We start from the raw sequence: 18,315 nt of genomic DNA on the forward strand, positions 1-18,315 counted from the left end.
AATTCAAGATATGAGAGCTTTAAACTTCCGTATAACAAACAGGGTGACCGTAACATGAACACCTCCAATTGTAGGTGCAAGTGCTGAGGTGAGTGACACTACTTTTGTTTGAAATTTCGCTCACAAGAGTTTTCAATGACAAATGAAAATACAGCCGGATAAATGGTTATCAGAGTATCACATAAGGTGTATGGAGCTATATAGCAAACAATACTCTAAGGTGGTACGTAAGGATTCATGATGTATCCGCCTTGGCCGTCTGGAACCCAATTATCGTAGTATGGACCTCCAGCTTGATAGTTGTTCGTACCGATCAGTGTAGGAGCGCCTGCATTGATGTCGAATTGTGGGTTACCTCCGTTTGCTGGAGGTGCCTGGTATCCTATTTCGTAACATTAACATGTATCCGAGGAAGTAATGTAGATGACGACGCGTGATGGGATACAGAGTGTGTGGGTATCTATGGTATGCCATAGTCTGGAACGAACTGCGTAACAAGAAAAGAAGGCAGGAGAGGAAGAAACTTACCCGCGGGGTTGAAGAGGTAGGAGAGTCCACCATATTGCTGAGCGTCGACGAGACCTTCACGCCGTAGTCGCTCACCAAATCGTTGTAGTGCGTTGCCGAACGGGAGCTGCGCACCAGCAGGTGGGTTGGCAGGTTGAGCTGGGGCGTAAGGCACGGGTGTCAACTGCGTGGGGGGCCTTGGTCCTGTGTGAATTGCGTGATTATTTGGCACGCCGTAGCCAATATAGAAAAGTTGGCCTGGTGGACAAGTTATCAAAGCTGATCGAGTATTAACCTGTCCAGGAATGTTTCGATCCCCAGCTGAATTATCGACGCGTAGTGCCCTAGGATGGCCACCACTCCGATGATTTGTAGTCTGACCATGGTAGATGCGAATACTTGGTGTTCCGATGTAGACCTTCAAGTCGTCAGTTTTGTCCTGCTCTGACATAGCTACTCAATGCAGTGACATACCTCTCCAGTATTGCGGTCTTGCAACCATAAATTCGGGTTAGTCGGATCAAAGTGGATATGGAACATGACCCATCGGTCAGTACCTGGCGTGCCTGAATCGCGGTATCGGTCGAGATTGTCACTAGTCTCTTCTGCCTGCGTTGGAGCAACGCCAGGATTACGGCCAACCTACAAGAGCGCGGGGGCCAGTTAGTTACATGTCCAACGGTAGACTTTATACTTTTGCTAGAAGCTAGTTAACATACCCAATAGGCGAGCTCGAGGATTGGACCAGGAGGATGGCCTTGCGTGTTTCGGCCCCCCATGTACTGGTATCGTGCATAATGCAAGGTAAGGTGCCCATCTTCAATGCCCTGCAAAATAAGGCGAGTGTTGGGCATCCTTGCAGTTGTCGCCCCATAGAAGGGAGTGACGTGCCGGCGATCGATCATCGCAGTTTCATTGTCCAAAGATGACTAGTTGATAATATCAGCAACAATTACAATGGCCAAAGATATGGATGGTTGGGCTGCAAATACTGCCCTACTTACAAGCAACTCGGTACCTGATAGATCCCGCTTGCGAGTTGCGCCTCCTTCAATCTCACAGACCAGGGGAGCCGCAGCTTGATACTCTCTCATACCAGCGCCAGCAGACTGTGCGTCCAAAAGGACATCGGTCATCATAGCAGTCGGATCCCAATTCGTGAGCTCGCGTTGTCTGAGCAAGCTCAGGTAGAGGAGTCCAGAGTCAATAACGTTCGCTACTAATGTGTCCCATGCATTGATGATGGCGGGGGAATTCATGGCAATGACAGGGTTGACGATGAGGGACGACATCCATTGAGCAAGACGGAGGAAGTTGTTGTTGGCGGAGCACTCCTGTCGGGAGGTCAAGGAGCGCTTCAACGCAGGGTCACCGTGAAAGTAGTCCAAGTGCCCGCTGGTGTTGGGACATGTTGGGTCTTTCATGTAAGCCTTCACCAGAGCGACGAAATCTGTATATTGGTTCTGTGGAGGCTGTCAGTAGCTGTAAATTGTTTTGCATGATGAAGGAAGCAGTTACTTACGTTGCCAGTTGTAGGCTCTCTTGGCTCCAGTTTCTTGGGTGGCTCGCCCTTACAACAATACGCACCCCAATCCAATCCGCCACCGTTTTCGCATTCGGACAGATGTTGCATTGAGAGACGCACAGTGTCTTTGGGGCACGAGGTCTCGCACTTCTTATTTCCCTTCACTCGTCCTGTAGCTTGAGTGTACCACTTGCAGTCAGTAAATGCTGCTGGTGCCTCAGATCCCTTGCAACAGTAGCTTCGTGCTCCTGTATCGCACGTGGGCTGACCGCCTGCAGCATTACTTGAAGCGACGATGAAGGTCGGGTAGTCCGAGGGACAATCTGCATGGCCTCCTGCCTTCGAGCATATGGCGTCGCCACCCACCCATTTGCATTGTGCGTAGGCGTGTGTTGATCCAGTCTCAGTGCAGCATGCGCTCTGATAGCCAAAATTACACGCGGTTTCGATTGTACCAACTTCGGCCTACGAAGATTTGTCAGCCTGCAGACATCTATGACAAAAATGAAAATGTCACGTTACCTCTCCTTCTAAACAGCCAGGCCTACATATTCCGCTGTTACGATGACCGCGCCAAGTACACGTGGGCATTGAGTTGTCTGCGGGACAGCATAACTGATGAGCAGTGCCCACACCGAGGCATTTATTGTCATCGACCATAGTCTGCGACGTCCCGCCTCTCATGACGTTCTTGAATCCTGAAGGGCAACTCTCTCCACAATTCGTCTATCATCGCGTTAGCTGATAACTTGATGAGCCCATAGTATAGTCAATGACCTACCCATCGGCAAAGAGAGATCGGTTTAGGGGGTTCTGTGGCCGCGGGCTGGGCCTCAATCTTAGGCAGGTCTGCGACCTCCTTACCCATCCCTTTGAGCAACGCCCTGGCATGGGTACCATTCTTGTCGTCGTGAGATACTGCCCATACCATGATATTGGTTATGCATTGTTTCTTCAGCGAATTACCCTTCAATTTCCATGTCTCTGCGTCATCAAAAGACACCCACTGGGATCCCCAGTTAACGGTTTTGACAGCTTCCTTCTCCTACAAAGAAGTCGTTAGCTTAGTGCATTACCCTTTCCAACTGTGAACTTACATGTAGCTTGGGTTTCAGGTTATTTTTCTTGATGATGTCCTGAATCTCGGGGTTGAGAAGCACACCGACAGTGTTTGAGCACTTTCCTGCATTGCCTCCAGATGCTACCGTGCATCCTGGTGACGAGCATGAGGGATCAGTGAGAGTGAAGCTACGTCCATAGAAGCCCATGCCGTAAACTACTTTGTTCGGATTAATGTCGTTTCGCCAGAGGAGGTCAAGCGCTCCATTGATCTCAGTCATGTTTGTATGAGCGTCGACGAAAGGCCCGGTGTGCTTGTTACCGATATCCCATGCTCCGTGTAAGTCGTAAAGCATGATCTACCTCTGCGTCAGGATTCTCAACTTATTTGCTGATGACAGAGCCGAACTCACATTGAACCAGTCCACATGTTTCTCCAGGTGCGTGATGTCAAAATGCTGCAGATACCAATAACTTGCAGGCAAGGTCAGACTCAAGCCTTTATTGCCCAAGCTAGTTTTGAGTGAGTCCATCCAGGCGGTGAAACTCAAGTAATCGTAAGTGTTTCCGTTGCGGTCTTCTGCAACTGGGTATTCCCTAGCATCAATAGTTAGACAATCCTTCATGATACCACAATGCTGTACCGCTCGAGAACGAAGAGCAGCGGAATGCAATTCCTTGTGACTTACTAAGAACGAATTAGCTTTAAGATCGTCTCATGTGTAGCGCTATACTCACCCAATCAATATCAACACCGTCGAAGCCATATGTATTCATCATGGAGAGGAGCGACTTTGCAAATGCCTGCTGACGGGGCTTCGAAGCCGCCAGAATAGAGAACGTCTTTGCGGTAGGTTGATCCGCGTCGCTGAAGGTCCAACCACCAATGGCAATCCAGATCTTGAGATTAGGTTGAAGGATCTTCAAAGTCCCAATTCGCTTCATTAGATCCTCGGCACCCGAGTCTGTTGCTTCGACCTCGAAGGTTTTTGGGTTGATAGTTGCGAACGCGAAACTGTTTGACTGCATTAGTATTCATCAGGACGCACCTCCTGGTTGGGGCAACTGACTTGATGTGCGTATAGAGGCCATAAGGAATCTCTTCTGGAAGAAGGCCGTTGCAGGACCTCTCTGTCAGACTCCATGACTCATAGTAGCCAATAACTTTGTCTATGCCTTTGCTGGAGCTGCAAGATGGTCGTTCGACCTCTTTGTCGCCACAGAAATTTTTGGTGGTGCCACAAAAGCCGAACCTTGCATCTATTAGTACAATATGGCTCCAAGCATCTCTCTCGTACATACTTGGAACAGCAAACGTTGAGTGGGCATTTATCATCTTTAGACCACTCCATTCCCCAACCCGGATTGCATGGTGATTTACGGTCACAGTCTGCAACGCAGATATCTGCTGCACATGATTCCGGTCCATACCCACAATATCCCTCCTTGCCTGTGCTTCATTAGCATGTATGTACATAGACTACGTCCCGGGTTGGAGGCGACGTACTACAGCACCCCTCGGGACATCGATTTGTTGCGCTGCAGTCCTGTGCAAACGACCAAGTTACGAGAAGAAAAGAAACAAGCCATGTAAGGAGTGTAGGAGACAGCCTCAAAACCATTGTTGCGAAGCTTTCTCAAGTCAATCCAGAGCTGGATCAACGATATAGACTTTGGTACACGTCGTGAATGAGCGAAGTAATGTAGTAAGTCTTTTGTCGACCGAGGCCTAGCGTTACTATGCTACGCTGGCGCATAGTCATGTTCAGAGCTGTCGCACACTTTCCAAATCCAGTATCATTCTCGCTCGACCGACTACACCCTATTTTGAGCTTAGTCCGCAGCGGCTTATCGGATATTGTCTTGTACGTGCTCGCCCAGGAGTATGCGACATATAGTGGATCACTTCTTGGGCGTGATCTTTTTTCTCTGATCGCTACCAAATATCTGGGAGTTTGGATAGGGCCAGATGTGCCTGGGCCATGGCATTGTATTCTTATCCTAGCTATATAGAGTACATACTCCTGACCCTGCATATCTCGTGCGGCCCGCACCCATGAACGATGTGGGCTAGGGCACCATTAGACTACGGCACAGTTTACCCGCCTTACAAACATCAAAAATTTCTTCCATAACGCACTGATCAAGGTAACTCAGTCAGGCAGACTTCATTTCCTGGGGGCAGGTGCCAAGACATTCTCGCTTGTTGTGCATGGGTGCGTCTGCTGTGCCGCAATATGGATTTTTGCCATTCGGCCCTATTTCCTGAAATGACAGTGGATACGGTGCACAGACATCTCAACTAGCTGCTGACTTAGGATGTAGATTCTCGCCGGTATCAACTTGGCGAGCTGGGATGTCAAGACTTGATCAATAGTCTCGTGTGGTTGTGTGGAAGCTGTTCATTGTGAATAATCTTTCCACGACACAACACTGCTTTCTGCAGTGGCAAGTGTTCTCTCCCAAACTTCGAACTAGTCCTGCTATCTTAGCACCATGTCGTTCAGAACTCTGTTCTTTATTCTATCACTCAGCGTCTTGTTCGCTAATACACACGCACATGAACGACATAGACATGCTCATTCTGCTAGACACCATGCTCTATCTGCGCGTGCTGTCTTCGGAGGTTTCCCAATTGTCGAACCAGGCTCTCTTGAAGGTCTTGGTCTCGGCGAGACTTGCGAACGAATACTCTACCAACCACTGAAGTGTGACAACTACACCGCCTCGTTTTCTACTCCAAGATATCGTCGTAGTCTCGGCGACAAGGATTTGTCTGCTTCGGTGTGCGATAACTCTTGCTCTGGAGCCTTGAGGATATTCAGCCGACAAGTGAACTCAGCTTGCACAGCGAAGAAGGAAATTTATGCTGGATATCCTGTTGCAGCTTTGATTGATACTATCTGGGGAGGATGGAATGAGACATGCTTGATGGACACAAGCAAGTCTAGGTACTGCAACGGTAAGCAAGCTTCAGCCCAAGCTGAAGACCGAGTACAGCTAACATCTCCAGACATAATCGAATCTTGGGAGCAGGTCGACGAGCTTGCAGACATGGCAAAAGAAAATCTCTGCTCTTACTGCTACACTCAGAAGCTGGCGACGATGCAGGCCAACAAATACGGGGTCTATGCACCTGGAGGCTACCAAGAGACGTATGATTACGTGGTGAAGAGCAGGTATATCCGATCGCGATGAATAGTTCGGAGAGGCTAACGAGTCCTTAGCTTGCAACTTACCATCCTCTACACCCACCAAGCCGAACGATGGTTTCAACATGCCAGCCCCAAGTGCACCTTCTTGCGCTTCGCAGTCATACGAAACGGTGAATGGCGATACCTGTGACAGCATTGCCAAGTCGAAACTTGTGTCATCAACTAGTCTCTATGCACTCAACCCTATGCTTTTCGACTGCTCAAACATTCCAGCCGGCACAAAAGTTTGCTTGCCACCATCATGTGAGAAGGTATGTGATCATCACACAGAGAAAGCGAGAGACCTATTAACTCGTGTTAGCTCTACGAGGTACAGAAGTCTGACTCGTGTCCGGATGTTGCTGTGGAGAACCAGGTCTCCTGGCAGGACATTGTTCTCTGGAACGAGTTGATTGATCCATATTGCTCAAACCTTGATCAAACGGATCCAAACTTTGGAAAGACCATCTGTATATCTCCACCAGGTGGAACCTTCACTAACCCACCTGCCAACGGAACTGGTGGTAATACTGGTGGTCATGGTGGCTCCGGCGATGGATACTCCGACAACCAGGCCACACTTCCCTCGGGCGCAACCCTGGCACCTGGCACGACGACTCGATGTGGAGAATATTACACGACAAAGGCTGGTGACACTTGTGAGGCCATTCTTCGTGACTTCAACACACCAGGAGATCTATTCATTGCAGTCAATCCGTCTCTCAGAAACATGCAAGGCTGCTCACAGAGGATCGCCGCGACTCCAGGCCGAACATATTGCATCCATCCCAACAGGGACTGGAACGCAGGTAAGCTGCTCACTGACATGAATCACTCCGCCCATGAAAGACTTGGCTGATTACTCTAGCCCAAGCCACGCCTTCTTTGGTTTGAACATGATTCCGACAAAGCGCTCGAGCTCTATAGATGACTTGATGATCCATCAAGCCTCAGAAAGCATGAGAAAACTTATGGTCTAGAAGAACTTCTCTTAAAATCAATTCATTGAGCTTATATATCAATTGTCATTCACTTCTTTGTATTGTTCTTGCGAAAAATTGCCGTGTGATCCGAACAAAAATGGTTCCGTATAAGACTGCTGGATCTTTCAAACATAAGCAGATGCTCATGCTTCGAAATGCACGGCAGTACTGTTTGAGTCTGGTCAGTAGTTAAAAGCTCGATGAAATTTAGAATAAGAGTCTTTATACAAACTCTATAGCACTTTTACTTCATACACAAAATTGTGAAGACCAATGATCCATTAGGGTATTCTTGGAAAGATTTAGTGCCACGAGACGATGGTCATGATGATGCATCAACTCGCAGTAGTCTATATTGATTGTCTCATTGGCTTGCAAGTCTAAGACGACTACCATCGGCGCGTAATAGGGGATCCAGTACATAGACAAATCGAGGAACAGGAATTATCAAGGTTGTTCCATTGTCAGCTTAGATAATGAATTGACTATAGGAACGCTTTTACGACGACACGATGTCTGACATTATTGATAGATGGCATTGATGGTAAATAAATCATGTTCTAATCATACAACAACGAAGAAGATTGTAGTATAAAGGAAAAACATTATCTAGACTCCCACGTAGACATATACATCCTGATACAATGTATCGTAGAAGTTACTGTCTAGTGTCGCTCCCAACCTCTCCAAATCGTCTTGTTAGCTCAATATATACAATCGAAATCAAAGTTGCAGCCCATACACGAGGGGAACTGTTAGACGCCAATGCAGACCCAGACAGCTGCCTGCAGTCCCTTGCATTCTCCGCCGGCGTTCACGGCCGGATTCCACTTATAAAAGTCATCCAACTGAATGTTGTTTGAGTTACTGATAGCCCAGCAACCGTCTCCTGAGACCACCTTGTAAAACTTCTTGCAATTGGAGACCATGCCTGACTGAATTGGTGTAGGTGTAACGATGCCATTGCCTGTGGTCGTAGTCGTCGGCTTGGTCGTCGTCGTAGGGCTGGGGTCACAGATATACTGGCCCTTGGACAGGTCGAAGCGACATAGTGGTGGTATAACATAGCTCGAAGTTTGGGGTTTTTGTGTGGTGATAAGTGTGGTTTTGCTGCTGCTGACTGGGAAGCCAATGATGGAGACACAAACGTAGTTCTCAGGCCAAAGTTTGCCGCACGTTGTCCCAACAGCTGGATTCCATGCATAAAACTGATCAAGCGTGATGCTATATTTCTCGGCAATGTTGTAACAGGTGTCGTCCTTCACGACCAGGTAGAACTCGTCGCAACTCGAGACCATGCCTGTCTGTATTGGCTTAGGTGTAGCAATTCCATTTGTTGGCGTCGGCGCAGGCGTGGTTTTCAGTGGGGGTGTGCTGGTAGGCTTGGTGGTCGGTGGTAGAGTGGTCACGGGAAAACCGAAGTTCTGCTCAATGCAATACGAATTCCCGGTGACAAGCTTGCACCCAGAACCAAGGGACGGGTTCTGTTGAGTCAGTTTTGAAGTCATTCACATGCTCATGTTAACTTACATATGCATTGAATTGATCGACTGTAATCCATTGGTCTGCAGCAATGGACGCACAGCTTTCTCCACCAGCTACCACATACCAAGCAGAACAATCTTGGATGGTGTCCGCGGCAGCTGTTGTTGGGGGATCGATGATGTATGCCGACGCAAGTGATATGAAGCCCACCATAAGGGTGGCTGTTGACATGATTGCAGACATCTTGTAGATGGTATAACGAATGAAGACAAGCTGGGCCGAACTGTGATGTTTTTCCCCAAGACCAGGTGTGCTTTAATATGACTTGGTCGACTCAAGGCAGACTTGGGCACACTGTTCCAGAAGTAGAACCCACTCTAACTCTGTTGTCTAACGACTGGCACGATACCGCCAGCATGACTGAGCCGTGTAGACTTCTGATGCGGGTCCGACCGCTACTACAATATTGGAGCGCATGAGCACATGCGTAGGGATATTTTCGGAGCATATTAGCCAAGGCCAGAACCCAGCCCATTTCAATGGCCAGTTAGTTGAAGAATGTATGTAAGTGGCACAGTTGACAGAGTTTTTCTCCTGGCTGGCCGTGGCCTTTGCAAAAGAGGTTTAGTTTACTACGGCGTAGTCGTTATACCTAGATATACAGGGGCTATTTCTCTGCCTAATGCGCATTGGTCCTACCTAATTTCCGTGAGGCGGAACGAACGATCTCGAAAGGGCGCATCGGTCCGCAAGTACAGCCACGCTATACTGAACAGGAAGCTCGACCTCCACGGGAGCCGCATGGTACAATGAAGCAGCATCCCCGCCTGTCCCTGCATGCATGGCTTGAGGATTTAACCAAAATTATCATCGCGTCGGGCTGTGTTATGATATATGATGAATACTTGGCGGGGCGTAAGGCGTTCCGTTGTAACAAGGAGATCGGTCCGGAGAATAGTGGCAAGAAACTAACCGTTTTTGGAAGGCAGCCCCGCGTTCTGGAGGCACATTGAGCCTAATGTCGTTTGTACCAAGCAATCGGTATGCTGACAGCAAAAAGACCTCGGCGCAGAATCTTTCACTTGTGCACTGATTGACAGACAACTCCTTTTGAATATCATAGTCTAGCATGTTCCCCTGGATGTTCATCCTGACAACCATCTACATCGTCCCACAAGTTGTCTCTAGCGACCTATATGGTCCCTTGAGACGCTTCCAGATGTCAGAACAATTAACCAACGTTTCTGATGACCTATCTCCGCTCGAGAGCAGCGACCTACCCATCCACAAAGGTGCATACAAAGGCGACATCCCATTGCTAGCATCTCTTGTGCCCCTCTGCGAGGACATCGATATCCGAAGTGCCTGCAACTGTACACCATTGCATCTTGCGATTCGAGGCAACCATGGAGACGCCGTTCAACTGCTCCTGTCTGCTGGAGCAGATCCCACGCTCCAGGATACCTTAGACACTGCGATGCAACCACCTTTCGATGCCGTAGATCTTGCTGCTTGGCTAGGTGCTCAGCATGCAATGTCCGCCTTGATTGATGCTGGTCTTGAAATACCAGCCAGTGCATTCGGGAGAAGCGCATCACTGAATCATGTAGAATGCATGCGCATCATGTTGAGCAAGCTACCTGACCAGAGGTTTTCCGATCAACCAAAACTTGATGGTGTAAGGTTAGCATTGGGCCGGGCGGCAATCTGCTGGCATTTGGAAGCAGTAGAATTTCTTCTCACCCAAGTGCGCGGATTTCCAGACGAAACTAAGCCTCAAGATCGAACTGCCCTAGGTATTGGCGTTGCCCTTGCCGTTGACCTAGAATATATCTGCGTCGATGATTGTCGTTGGAGCACCATAGCAAACCCCAAACGGTTGCCGATTATACTGGAAAAGCTAGTAGCATCTGGTGCTGATGTGAATGCCGAACATCCTGCAACTGGGAATAGTGGTTTTTGGACAGTTGTTGAAGATCAAGACCTCACGCGATTCTTTCTGGGACATGGCTTGCGCCAAGAAAGCCAGACCAAGGGAGGTCATACTCCCATATTTGGTATCGTTTATAGCGTCAACACTGAGCCTTCCCTCTTGGAGGCCTTTATAGCCGCTGGAGCAGATGTCAACCATAAAGATCGAGCGCTTCGAACACCTTTACACTATACCGCGAACCGAGCTCTTGCCGAAATACTTTACCAGCATGGCGCGGATCTTTCTGCGAAGGACAAGTATGGCTTGACGCCGCTTCACTCGGCTTGCAAGAACGGACGTCTGGATGTCATTCGATACCTGATATCGATGGGCGCGGCAATCGATGAGCCTGCCTCATGTGGATACACACCGCTACTTTACAGTCTTAGCAATGAAGAGGACGATTTCGAAGATTGCTCTTTCCCACTCCACCCTTCGGCAGAACAATGCCCAAGCATTGAAGTCACACGAATACTACTGGCACATGGAGCGAATGTTCATGCAGCTACAGCCAGTGACCAGACAGCACTGCACGGTGCTGCCCGTATCGGTGACATTGAGCTTGTTCGTTCTCTTGTCGATGTTGGTGCAAATTTTCGAGCTGGAAACGCAAAGGGCGAAACAACCCTTCACATCGCAGCACGTACAGCCAGCGTCCAGACCGTGCAGTATCTCATGGAGGAAGGCGCGGACGTTCATGCCGTAACTTCATCTGGCCAATCTGTAATGCATGCAGCGTGCTCTTCGGGTACTATAACAACATTGCCTGCCATCACCATCATCTTGGAAATGCTACTCGAAGCAGGAGTCGATGTCAATGCCAAGGACATCACAGGCGCAACACCATTACATGTTCTGTACAACCAGTGCTACAGATCCCGCTTGTGTGATACAAAGGCCTTCAACATGCTTCTACGAAGAGGCGCCGATAAAATGGCCGAAGACAAGGAAGGTGAGAGCGTCAATGATCTCGTTGAGAAGGACGACATTTGGACTTGGGATGAAGAAGGGCTGCTGGAGAGGACTAAAATCTCTACTGGGTATGGGACCTGGCGTGGTGTTAGGGGCCGAGGAAGTTGGATAAGAGGCCGTGGTGGTACGAGGGGTCACTGATCTGGGAAGATCAGATTCGACGAAGGGACAGTTGGAACAATGAGCGCCGATCGAGGTCTGATTTAGCACGTGAGAATGATACAGCACCCATGTATGGGAAGATGGCACGGCATCAGGGATGGTCTACTGTGCTGGGTGAGGGGAGCAGGAATCAAATCTCACATTAATGACCATTTTCGGTAAGTGCGGAATTGCGCGCATACATAGCATTTCGACACCAGTTGCCCATACAAGAGACAGACTTGTTATCTGCCACGTGAATGCTAATGTCCATGTCATGTCTTACAGAATGATATCCTATGACAGCTTCTGCATTAAAAAGAAAGTATCATGTCTAGACATAGAACGCCCTTGTGCTTCGGATGCGAAGTACATGCTCCCTGTAGCTACATTGACCTTCATTAATTGGTCAAGAGACTGTCAACATCTTGATACCAGTATTTCTCCATGCCATGTCTTGGATAAAGAGGAGGCTATCTTACAGGCCGCATGCTCGACGCTCGGAGAAACGGTCTTGCGAGCGGATTGCCAGCTCTCTGTCTCCGCTGCCTGCGGGCTCTGAGGGGCAGGTCTCTCTGCCCTTCGCTGCACGAGCACCTTGACTTGATCCCTCTGATGAGGCTTTGGTTCTAAGGTTTGTTGTTGTTGTTGTTGTTGTACCTTGTGGCGCTCTGCCTCGAGCGACTGCAAGCTCCATTCCTCGGCCTGCTCGGGCTCCACTTCGGGCTTGGTGGTCTCAGCTCCACCATCTCGACACGCTTCCTCCTCTTCCGCGCTATGACTAATTTCTCGCTTCTGCGCTGCAATCTTCGTGTTCTGTTTCTTAACAGCAAGTTGCTATTTTAGTGTCGAGATCTTGTACAACATTGCGTTGCGTTCTTAGTTAGAGTTTTCCTAGAGATTGTAGATAATCACGTTCTTCTCACTTATGCGCTGTGCAACAGTACTCAGCAAGTTTAAGAGGGCTTGCAGCTGGTCGAGGAAATAGCAGTTATCGTACTGCAGGTGCATGTAAGCGTAGTCTTTGTGAGGTGGAGGGATAGACATACATAGTATCTAGGCGATTAGCTAGCCTGCTTAGTCGTGTTGTGAGAAGCTAGGGTGCGAAAGGTTAAGGTCTGTCTGTTAGACATCGCAAAGGAGGTGCTAAGAACTAAAAGCTAGTAGATCGCAAGCAGAGCGAGAAGGGAATCGTGCCTGTTAAGACAACAGCCCTTGCCTCGAAGGCTTTAAGCAGAGTCACGCCCAGTTGCTGTCGCTATAGAGAGGTAGCAGAGATGCTTCTAAAGAGTGCCGCATGCCATCCCGAGCGGTTGCCCCTAATGCCAAGTAGTGTCACAGCATCCTGGGTGGTGTGTACTATTCTAGACAGTATACTATTCTGGACAGTGTACTATTCTAGTAGGCGTGCGCATCGTCGGGCGGCCTGCACTATCTTGAGCCATATCCTTGCGCCTAGAGGCGTCGTTTCCAGCCAGTGGTCGGGTTTCCCGTCGCTGTGCGCCGTTGTCGCTGCAGGGCCTGCCAGAATAGTCCTCTATCTCTTGACGACCCCCTGTAGACGGCCATAGGTAGCACACGCTAGCCTTAGCATGCCGGCAGCGCAGTCGCATCTCTTTTGAACACTAAAAACTATTAAATTAGTCGCCTCCTGCGGCCGTCAACCCGCATGCAGATTATGCATTATGTCTTGCCGTGCTGCTTACTAGACTGATGACTAGCACCAAATTACAGACCCCGCCGAGCGCCGCAGGATACAGAACCGCCTTGCTCAGCGTTAATACCGTAGGTAAGAGCCGCCCTGTTCTGCGCTCCTTTGCTAAGACCTGTGCAGGCAAGAAACTCAAGAAGAGACTTAAGGAAGCTGAGGGCATCATCGCATCTATATCACGCTTAAGCAATAATCTCTAGCCTGCGAAGCCCCACGCTCCGCCCGATCTGTCCTTTCCTAAAGGCTGTGTCGAGACCGACATAGCAGACCTACATCGCGACCGAGGTAGCCGGCCGCAAGACAGCAGCGTCGCGCCGGCGCAGCAGCAGTGTAAAGAAGACCCTCTAGACGCTCTGCTGCCAGCTGCACACTCGCTGTTTCCAACATCAGGTGGGCTCGCAGGAAGCACGGCGCAGAACACTAATCTTTTTCTTCCACAACACTATCCTTCGACAGCCGTTGCGGCCGGCTTGGCTACACCGCCCGCTGTCGAGTACCTTCCGTCAAACACATGCTACACCAATGATGGCAGCAGTCCGTTCGACCAAGGCTACCTAGCCATGAACGGACCTTGGGTGGCGGCGGCTCAGCATCGGTATCTGTCGCATAGCTGGGTGCGGGTATTGTAGACAGAATAGTTAGAAGAGAGTGTATGTGTTGTATTGTTTGTAGCATCCTAGCTCAGCTTATATGGAGGTAATCGCACGGGGTCATTAGTAATAAGGTTCATGTTCCCGACAGCGCTTGGCCTGCGACACCATGAGACACTCCAGGTGCAAGCGTAAGGTCGCGAACGAGCTCCGACGCGTGCAAGAATGGTGGCATAGCAGCGAGAAGGAGCAATGTTGTCGCAGTGAAGTTTAGTTGCGTGCCTGACTGGGGAAGCGCTGATGTCGAGACAGCGCAGCTCGAGGAGGCTCAGCCTTGCCACAGCCACATGCATGCGCACGCAGGCGCCAGGCAACCGCTGCCCTCTGTCCTCTGCCCGACATCCCAGCCTGACTGCCTTTGGATTACAACCTCTCCACGTCTCCAGTTATCCCATTTTATCTACATGTCTCGTCGCTCGTTCTTTACCCTAATTATAGCCTGAGTGCATAAACGGCAAAAGTGGGTCGCTACGTGGATCGAAGCGCACGCGCGCCTAGTGACGAACGAAGCTAACGCGGGTCGCAGTCCGCCTGGTGACCGACGACAGCAACGGCTTGAGGGTGCTCCACGACCCGCGCAGCAGACACGCACTGGAAAATTGCAGGTTGTTGCGTGTCCCTCTAGAGTTACCTTCTTCTATGCTTATCGTGGTATTACAGCAGTCACGTCACAAGGATAACCTCCGGCTTTTTCCAGGTATTCTGCTGCATTGTTGGGTGTCTCTCAACATCCTGACAGCCATTCTCAAGGCTTACGCTACAATGAGCACAGGCCTGCTGTCGCACGGTTAGGTGCGGGTATTGTAGACAGAATAATTAGGAGAGAGTGTATATGTTGTATTGTTCTAGCATCATAGCTCAGCTTATATGGAGGTCATCGCACAGCGTTATTAGTAATAAGGTTCATGTTCCCGACAGCGCTTGGCCTGCGACACCTGCACATGTGCTCGAGTACGAGTAATGTCTCGCAGCCTGGACACGACATCTTTAGCACACCTGACAATGACGAGTTCTACGCCGCCTACAAATATGAACAACTAGATCCGTCCAAGCAGGAGATACGTTTGCTCAGAATACTTCCTGACTGTGGAGATGGCACAGTCAAATGCGAGTTACTAACTAAGGCACCCCTCGAAAGCGTCACGAAAACGTACTCCGCACTCTCTTACTGCGCCGGCGACCCGAAGCGGACGCAGTGCATCATAGTCAATGGTCGCAAATTTAGAGCATTCGCAAATCTTGCGCATGCTCTCGCGGAGGCGCGCTTTTTCTGGAAGAAAACATATGGAACGAGAGAGCTTCTTTTGTGGGTAGATCAGATCTGCATAAGCCAACACAATCTACTTGAGAGATCTCAACAAGTCGCGCTCATGCGAGAGATCTATTCGAGTGCAGAAGAAGTTCTCATATGTCTCTCAACACGGAAGATTAGCAGCCGAGGCATGCACTGGTTACACGACCTCTGTCAAAACGTCCCTCGACAAGGAGACGATCTTGATGAGCAGTACCGCGGAGAGAGCTCATTCACTCTTACCTTGGGTGTTCCTTTTGTGCGGTTTCACTGGTTCAGGCTCATCGAACATCTACTGGACAGCGTCGCGAATGCAAAGTTTGTCGAAGATTGGCTTGCAGTATACGACGTATTCGAAAGCCCTTGGTGGACAAGATCATGGGTATATCAAGAGTTCATGAGCGCGACCCGCGCTCATTTCCTTTTCAATAAGGAGTCCATTGCTTGGGCAACTGCATCGCCAATCCTTGACACGTATCTGTCTGTCGTTAGGCATCTCATCCTCGCAGATGTCCTCTTCTCAAAGATTCAAGAAAGGTTCGGCGCAAATACACCTGAGTGTCACCGAATGCTTCGTATTCGAGAGCGGTCCAGCCGGGCTGAACAAGCAGAAGGACTGGTGGCCTGGATGGTCGAGAGCAAAAGTCGCTGGTCTGGACCAACCGATCTTGTTAGTTTGCTTTCGTGTTCGCGACATTATGCAACTTCAGATGTTCGCGACAAGATATATGCCATGCTTGGACTCACGTATCCAGGATATCGGATCATTCCCAACTACGCTCCTGAGTGGTCTTTACGTGTTCTTCTCATCCATACTGCGATGCGAATCATCGAGTTCGAAAACAGTTTGGAGATTCTGACGCATACGTCAGACAGAGGAGCGCTTACCAGTTTATTGCCGTCATGGGTGCCAGACTGGACTTGCCAGGAAGACGCGAGATACCGAATGCTTGTGAAAGAAAAGCTATCCCCTATAAACACCATCAACGACCCACGATGGAGTAAAGCCAACGCTTCGTTCCTAGAGCTCACTACCTATGACTACTTCGTGGCTTTGAAGGCTTGGGGTACTTATATCGACACGCTGATCACTCCGGTCCATAGGGACGCTCCGAGCGGGGATCGATTGGGCGCATTTTACACGGTCGCTGGAAACACCGTGCTGTGTACCTCAGAAGCCCGTATACAGGACCAACTCTGGTTACTGTGCGGGTCACAGAGGCCAATGATACTGCGACGAGGAGAAGAGGGATATTGTTTTATTTGCGCAGCACAGACATTGGAGTCGCTACAAGGGAGCGGCATCCTGTTGGAAAGTGCCATTAAGACTCTCGGAATACAACAGATCACAATACGCTGAGCAAGGTCGCGGACAAGTCTTGTGGATCTCGGGGAAGGCAGCGGGATAGACTGGGTGCCAGCATCGTTGCAGCGAAGAGTCAGATGGGATGAGAAAGCGCTGGTGAGCTTGAGACTGTCGTTCTGCCGATACTCCTCGAGGTACTGTCGCATAGAGCACCGCGGCGCTCGCTCTTGAATGTATGCTGCCGCCTGTACGAGAGCAAGCGGCATGTGATCGAGTGTTGTCGCTAGTATAGCAATATTATCGTCTTTTTCGTCTACGTTTCTTAGCTTCTTGCGGAGCACAGCGTGTGTAGCTATATCGTGCATTGGCTCAATTAGTATAATGTCACTGTCCTCCACGACCTGCATCGCTGCGCGCTTTGTCCGGCTCGTCACAAGGGCGGCGCCATTCCTGCTCGAAGGCAGATACCTCGACATATGCCGCAGAAGGGCGTCGTCGCCGTCGCTGAGCTTACTGCTGTGGTCTGGTAGAGAGAGCACGGCCGCATCGTCGGCGTTATCAAGCACAAACAGCCACCGTCCGTTCTTCGCGTCACGCAACCAGTCGTGCACTAATAGCTTAAACACGTCTGCTTGCGGGTCCTTGCGGCCGCGAACCTAACCTGGTCAGCGATCTCCCGGAAGCTCTGCTCTAGTCGCGCCGTGTTGCTCGCGTGCGCCCAGAACACCCACGTGTCTGGCGACTGCTCGGCGGTGTGGTAGCAGTGCTCGATAGCTGCGACTTTCTGTCTACGTCAGATGCGACATGCGAGCACTAGTTTGATGCTCTTCCACCGAACCTACCCCACCCCGCCGAGCCCCACCAGCGCGATGCGAGATACTGGCGCAGAGCATCGTTGACGGATCTGGTCGAGCAGCGTGCCGCGGTCGACAAGGCATGAAGCACGAGGGCTGCAGGGGAGTCTCAGGACGCTCTGAAGAGACAGTGCATGGTTAGCGCAGCGCTAAGGCGGGAGCGGGTACCTGCCAGCAGGAACATGGAAGTGGGGTTCGACCAAGCCGCCAGAGATATGTCCAATCTGCACTCCCTAGTTGCCATGCCCTGAAAACGTGATGTTAGTGCTAAGGGAGACCATCGCAGAGAATAGTGACCTGGTTTGTGTAGGAGGGAGAGTGTTGTACAAGCAGACAGCGGTTCTGGCGCGCGAGGCTGGCCGTAACGGATAGCTTGTCAAGACTGGCTGGGCTGACCTGTTTGAGGCTGAGCTGGCGCTTCAGCTGAGCGGCTGGCTCATTCTACACATGCCGAGAACAGAACCTCAACCTCTCGTCCCCGCTGCTGCTGCTTATGCACTCAAAAGTTGTGGGCAAGTGCGAAGAAACTCATCACTTCATTATCGCATTCTCCTTTCCCTGTCTCCGCGGCCATCACCGCCCCTACTACTCTAGCGCGCGAACGTGGCAGAGGCAGCTGGTCTTGTTGTCAGTGTCGTCCCCCTTGCTGGCCTCCTTAACAACAC

At 50.2% G+C, this 18,315-nt stretch overlaps 6 protein-coding genes across 6 annotated transcripts; 4 read left to right on the forward strand and 2 right to left on the reverse strand.

Moving 5' to 3' along the window:
• Window positions 1-215: 215 nt before the first annotated feature.
• AA0111_g12602 (hypothetical protein) lies at window positions 216-4,427 on the reverse strand (the record flags this gene model as incomplete). The annotated part of the gene is made up of 12 exons (XM_028646601.1): window positions 216-382; window positions 529-925; window positions 982-1,149; window positions 1,227-1,436; window positions 1,512-1,970; window positions 2,030-2,497; window positions 2,814-3,077; window positions 3,130-3,450; window positions 3,505-3,779; window positions 3,826-4,106; window positions 4,162-4,344; window positions 4,390-4,427. 12 exons carry the CDS (start codon window positions 4,425-4,427, stop codon window positions 216-218), a joined length of 3,231 nt encoding a protein of 1,076 aa, XP_028499793.1.
• Window positions 4,428-5,587: 1,160 nt separating this feature from the next.
• Window positions 5,588-6,289, forward strand: AA0111_g12603 (hypothetical protein; the record flags this gene model as incomplete). Its single annotated transcript, XM_028646602.1, has 2 exons — window positions 5,588-6,053; window positions 6,105-6,289. 2 exons carry the CDS (start codon window positions 5,588-5,590, stop codon window positions 6,287-6,289), a joined length of 651 nt encoding a protein of 216 aa, XP_028499794.1.
• Window positions 6,290-6,368: 79 nt separating this feature from the next.
• Window positions 6,369-7,179, forward strand: AA0111_g12604 (hypothetical protein; the record flags this gene model as incomplete). Its single annotated transcript, XM_028646603.1, has 3 exons — window positions 6,369-6,557; window positions 6,608-7,094; window positions 7,154-7,179. 3 exons carry the CDS (start codon window positions 6,369-6,371, stop codon window positions 7,177-7,179), a joined length of 702 nt encoding a protein of 233 aa, XP_028499795.1.
• Window positions 7,180-8,023: 844 nt separating this feature from the next.
• On the reverse strand, window positions 8,024-8,984 carry AA0111_g12605 (hypothetical protein; the record flags this gene model as incomplete). The annotated part of the gene is made up of 2 exons (XM_028646604.1): window positions 8,024-8,752; window positions 8,799-8,984. The coding sequence occupies 2 exons, from the start codon at window positions 8,982-8,984 to the stop codon at window positions 8,024-8,026; spliced, it is 915 nt and encodes a 304-aa protein (XP_028499796.1).
• Window positions 8,985-9,972: 988 nt separating this feature from the next.
• AA0111_g12606 (hypothetical protein) lies at window positions 9,973-11,838 on the forward strand (the record flags this gene model as incomplete). The annotated part of the gene is made up of 1 exon (XM_028646605.1): window positions 9,973-11,838. One exon carries the CDS (start codon window positions 9,973-9,975, stop codon window positions 11,836-11,838), a length of 1,866 nt encoding a protein of 621 aa, XP_028499798.1.
• Window positions 11,839-15,104: 3,266 nt separating this feature from the next.
• Window positions 15,105-16,850, forward strand: AA0111_g12607 (hypothetical protein; the record flags this gene model as incomplete). Its single annotated transcript, XM_028646606.1, has 1 exon — window positions 15,105-16,850. One exon carries the CDS (start codon window positions 15,105-15,107, stop codon window positions 16,848-16,850), a length of 1,746 nt encoding a protein of 581 aa, XP_028499792.1.
• Window positions 16,851-18,315: the final 1,465 nt, after the last annotated feature.

Source organism: Alternaria arborescens (assembly GCF_004154835.1).
Source record: "Alternaria arborescens strain FERA 675 chromosome Unknown contig_90, whole genome shotgun sequence".
Lineage (NCBI taxonomy): Eukaryota > Fungi > Ascomycota > Dothideomycetes > Pleosporales > Pleosporaceae > Alternaria > Alternaria arborescens.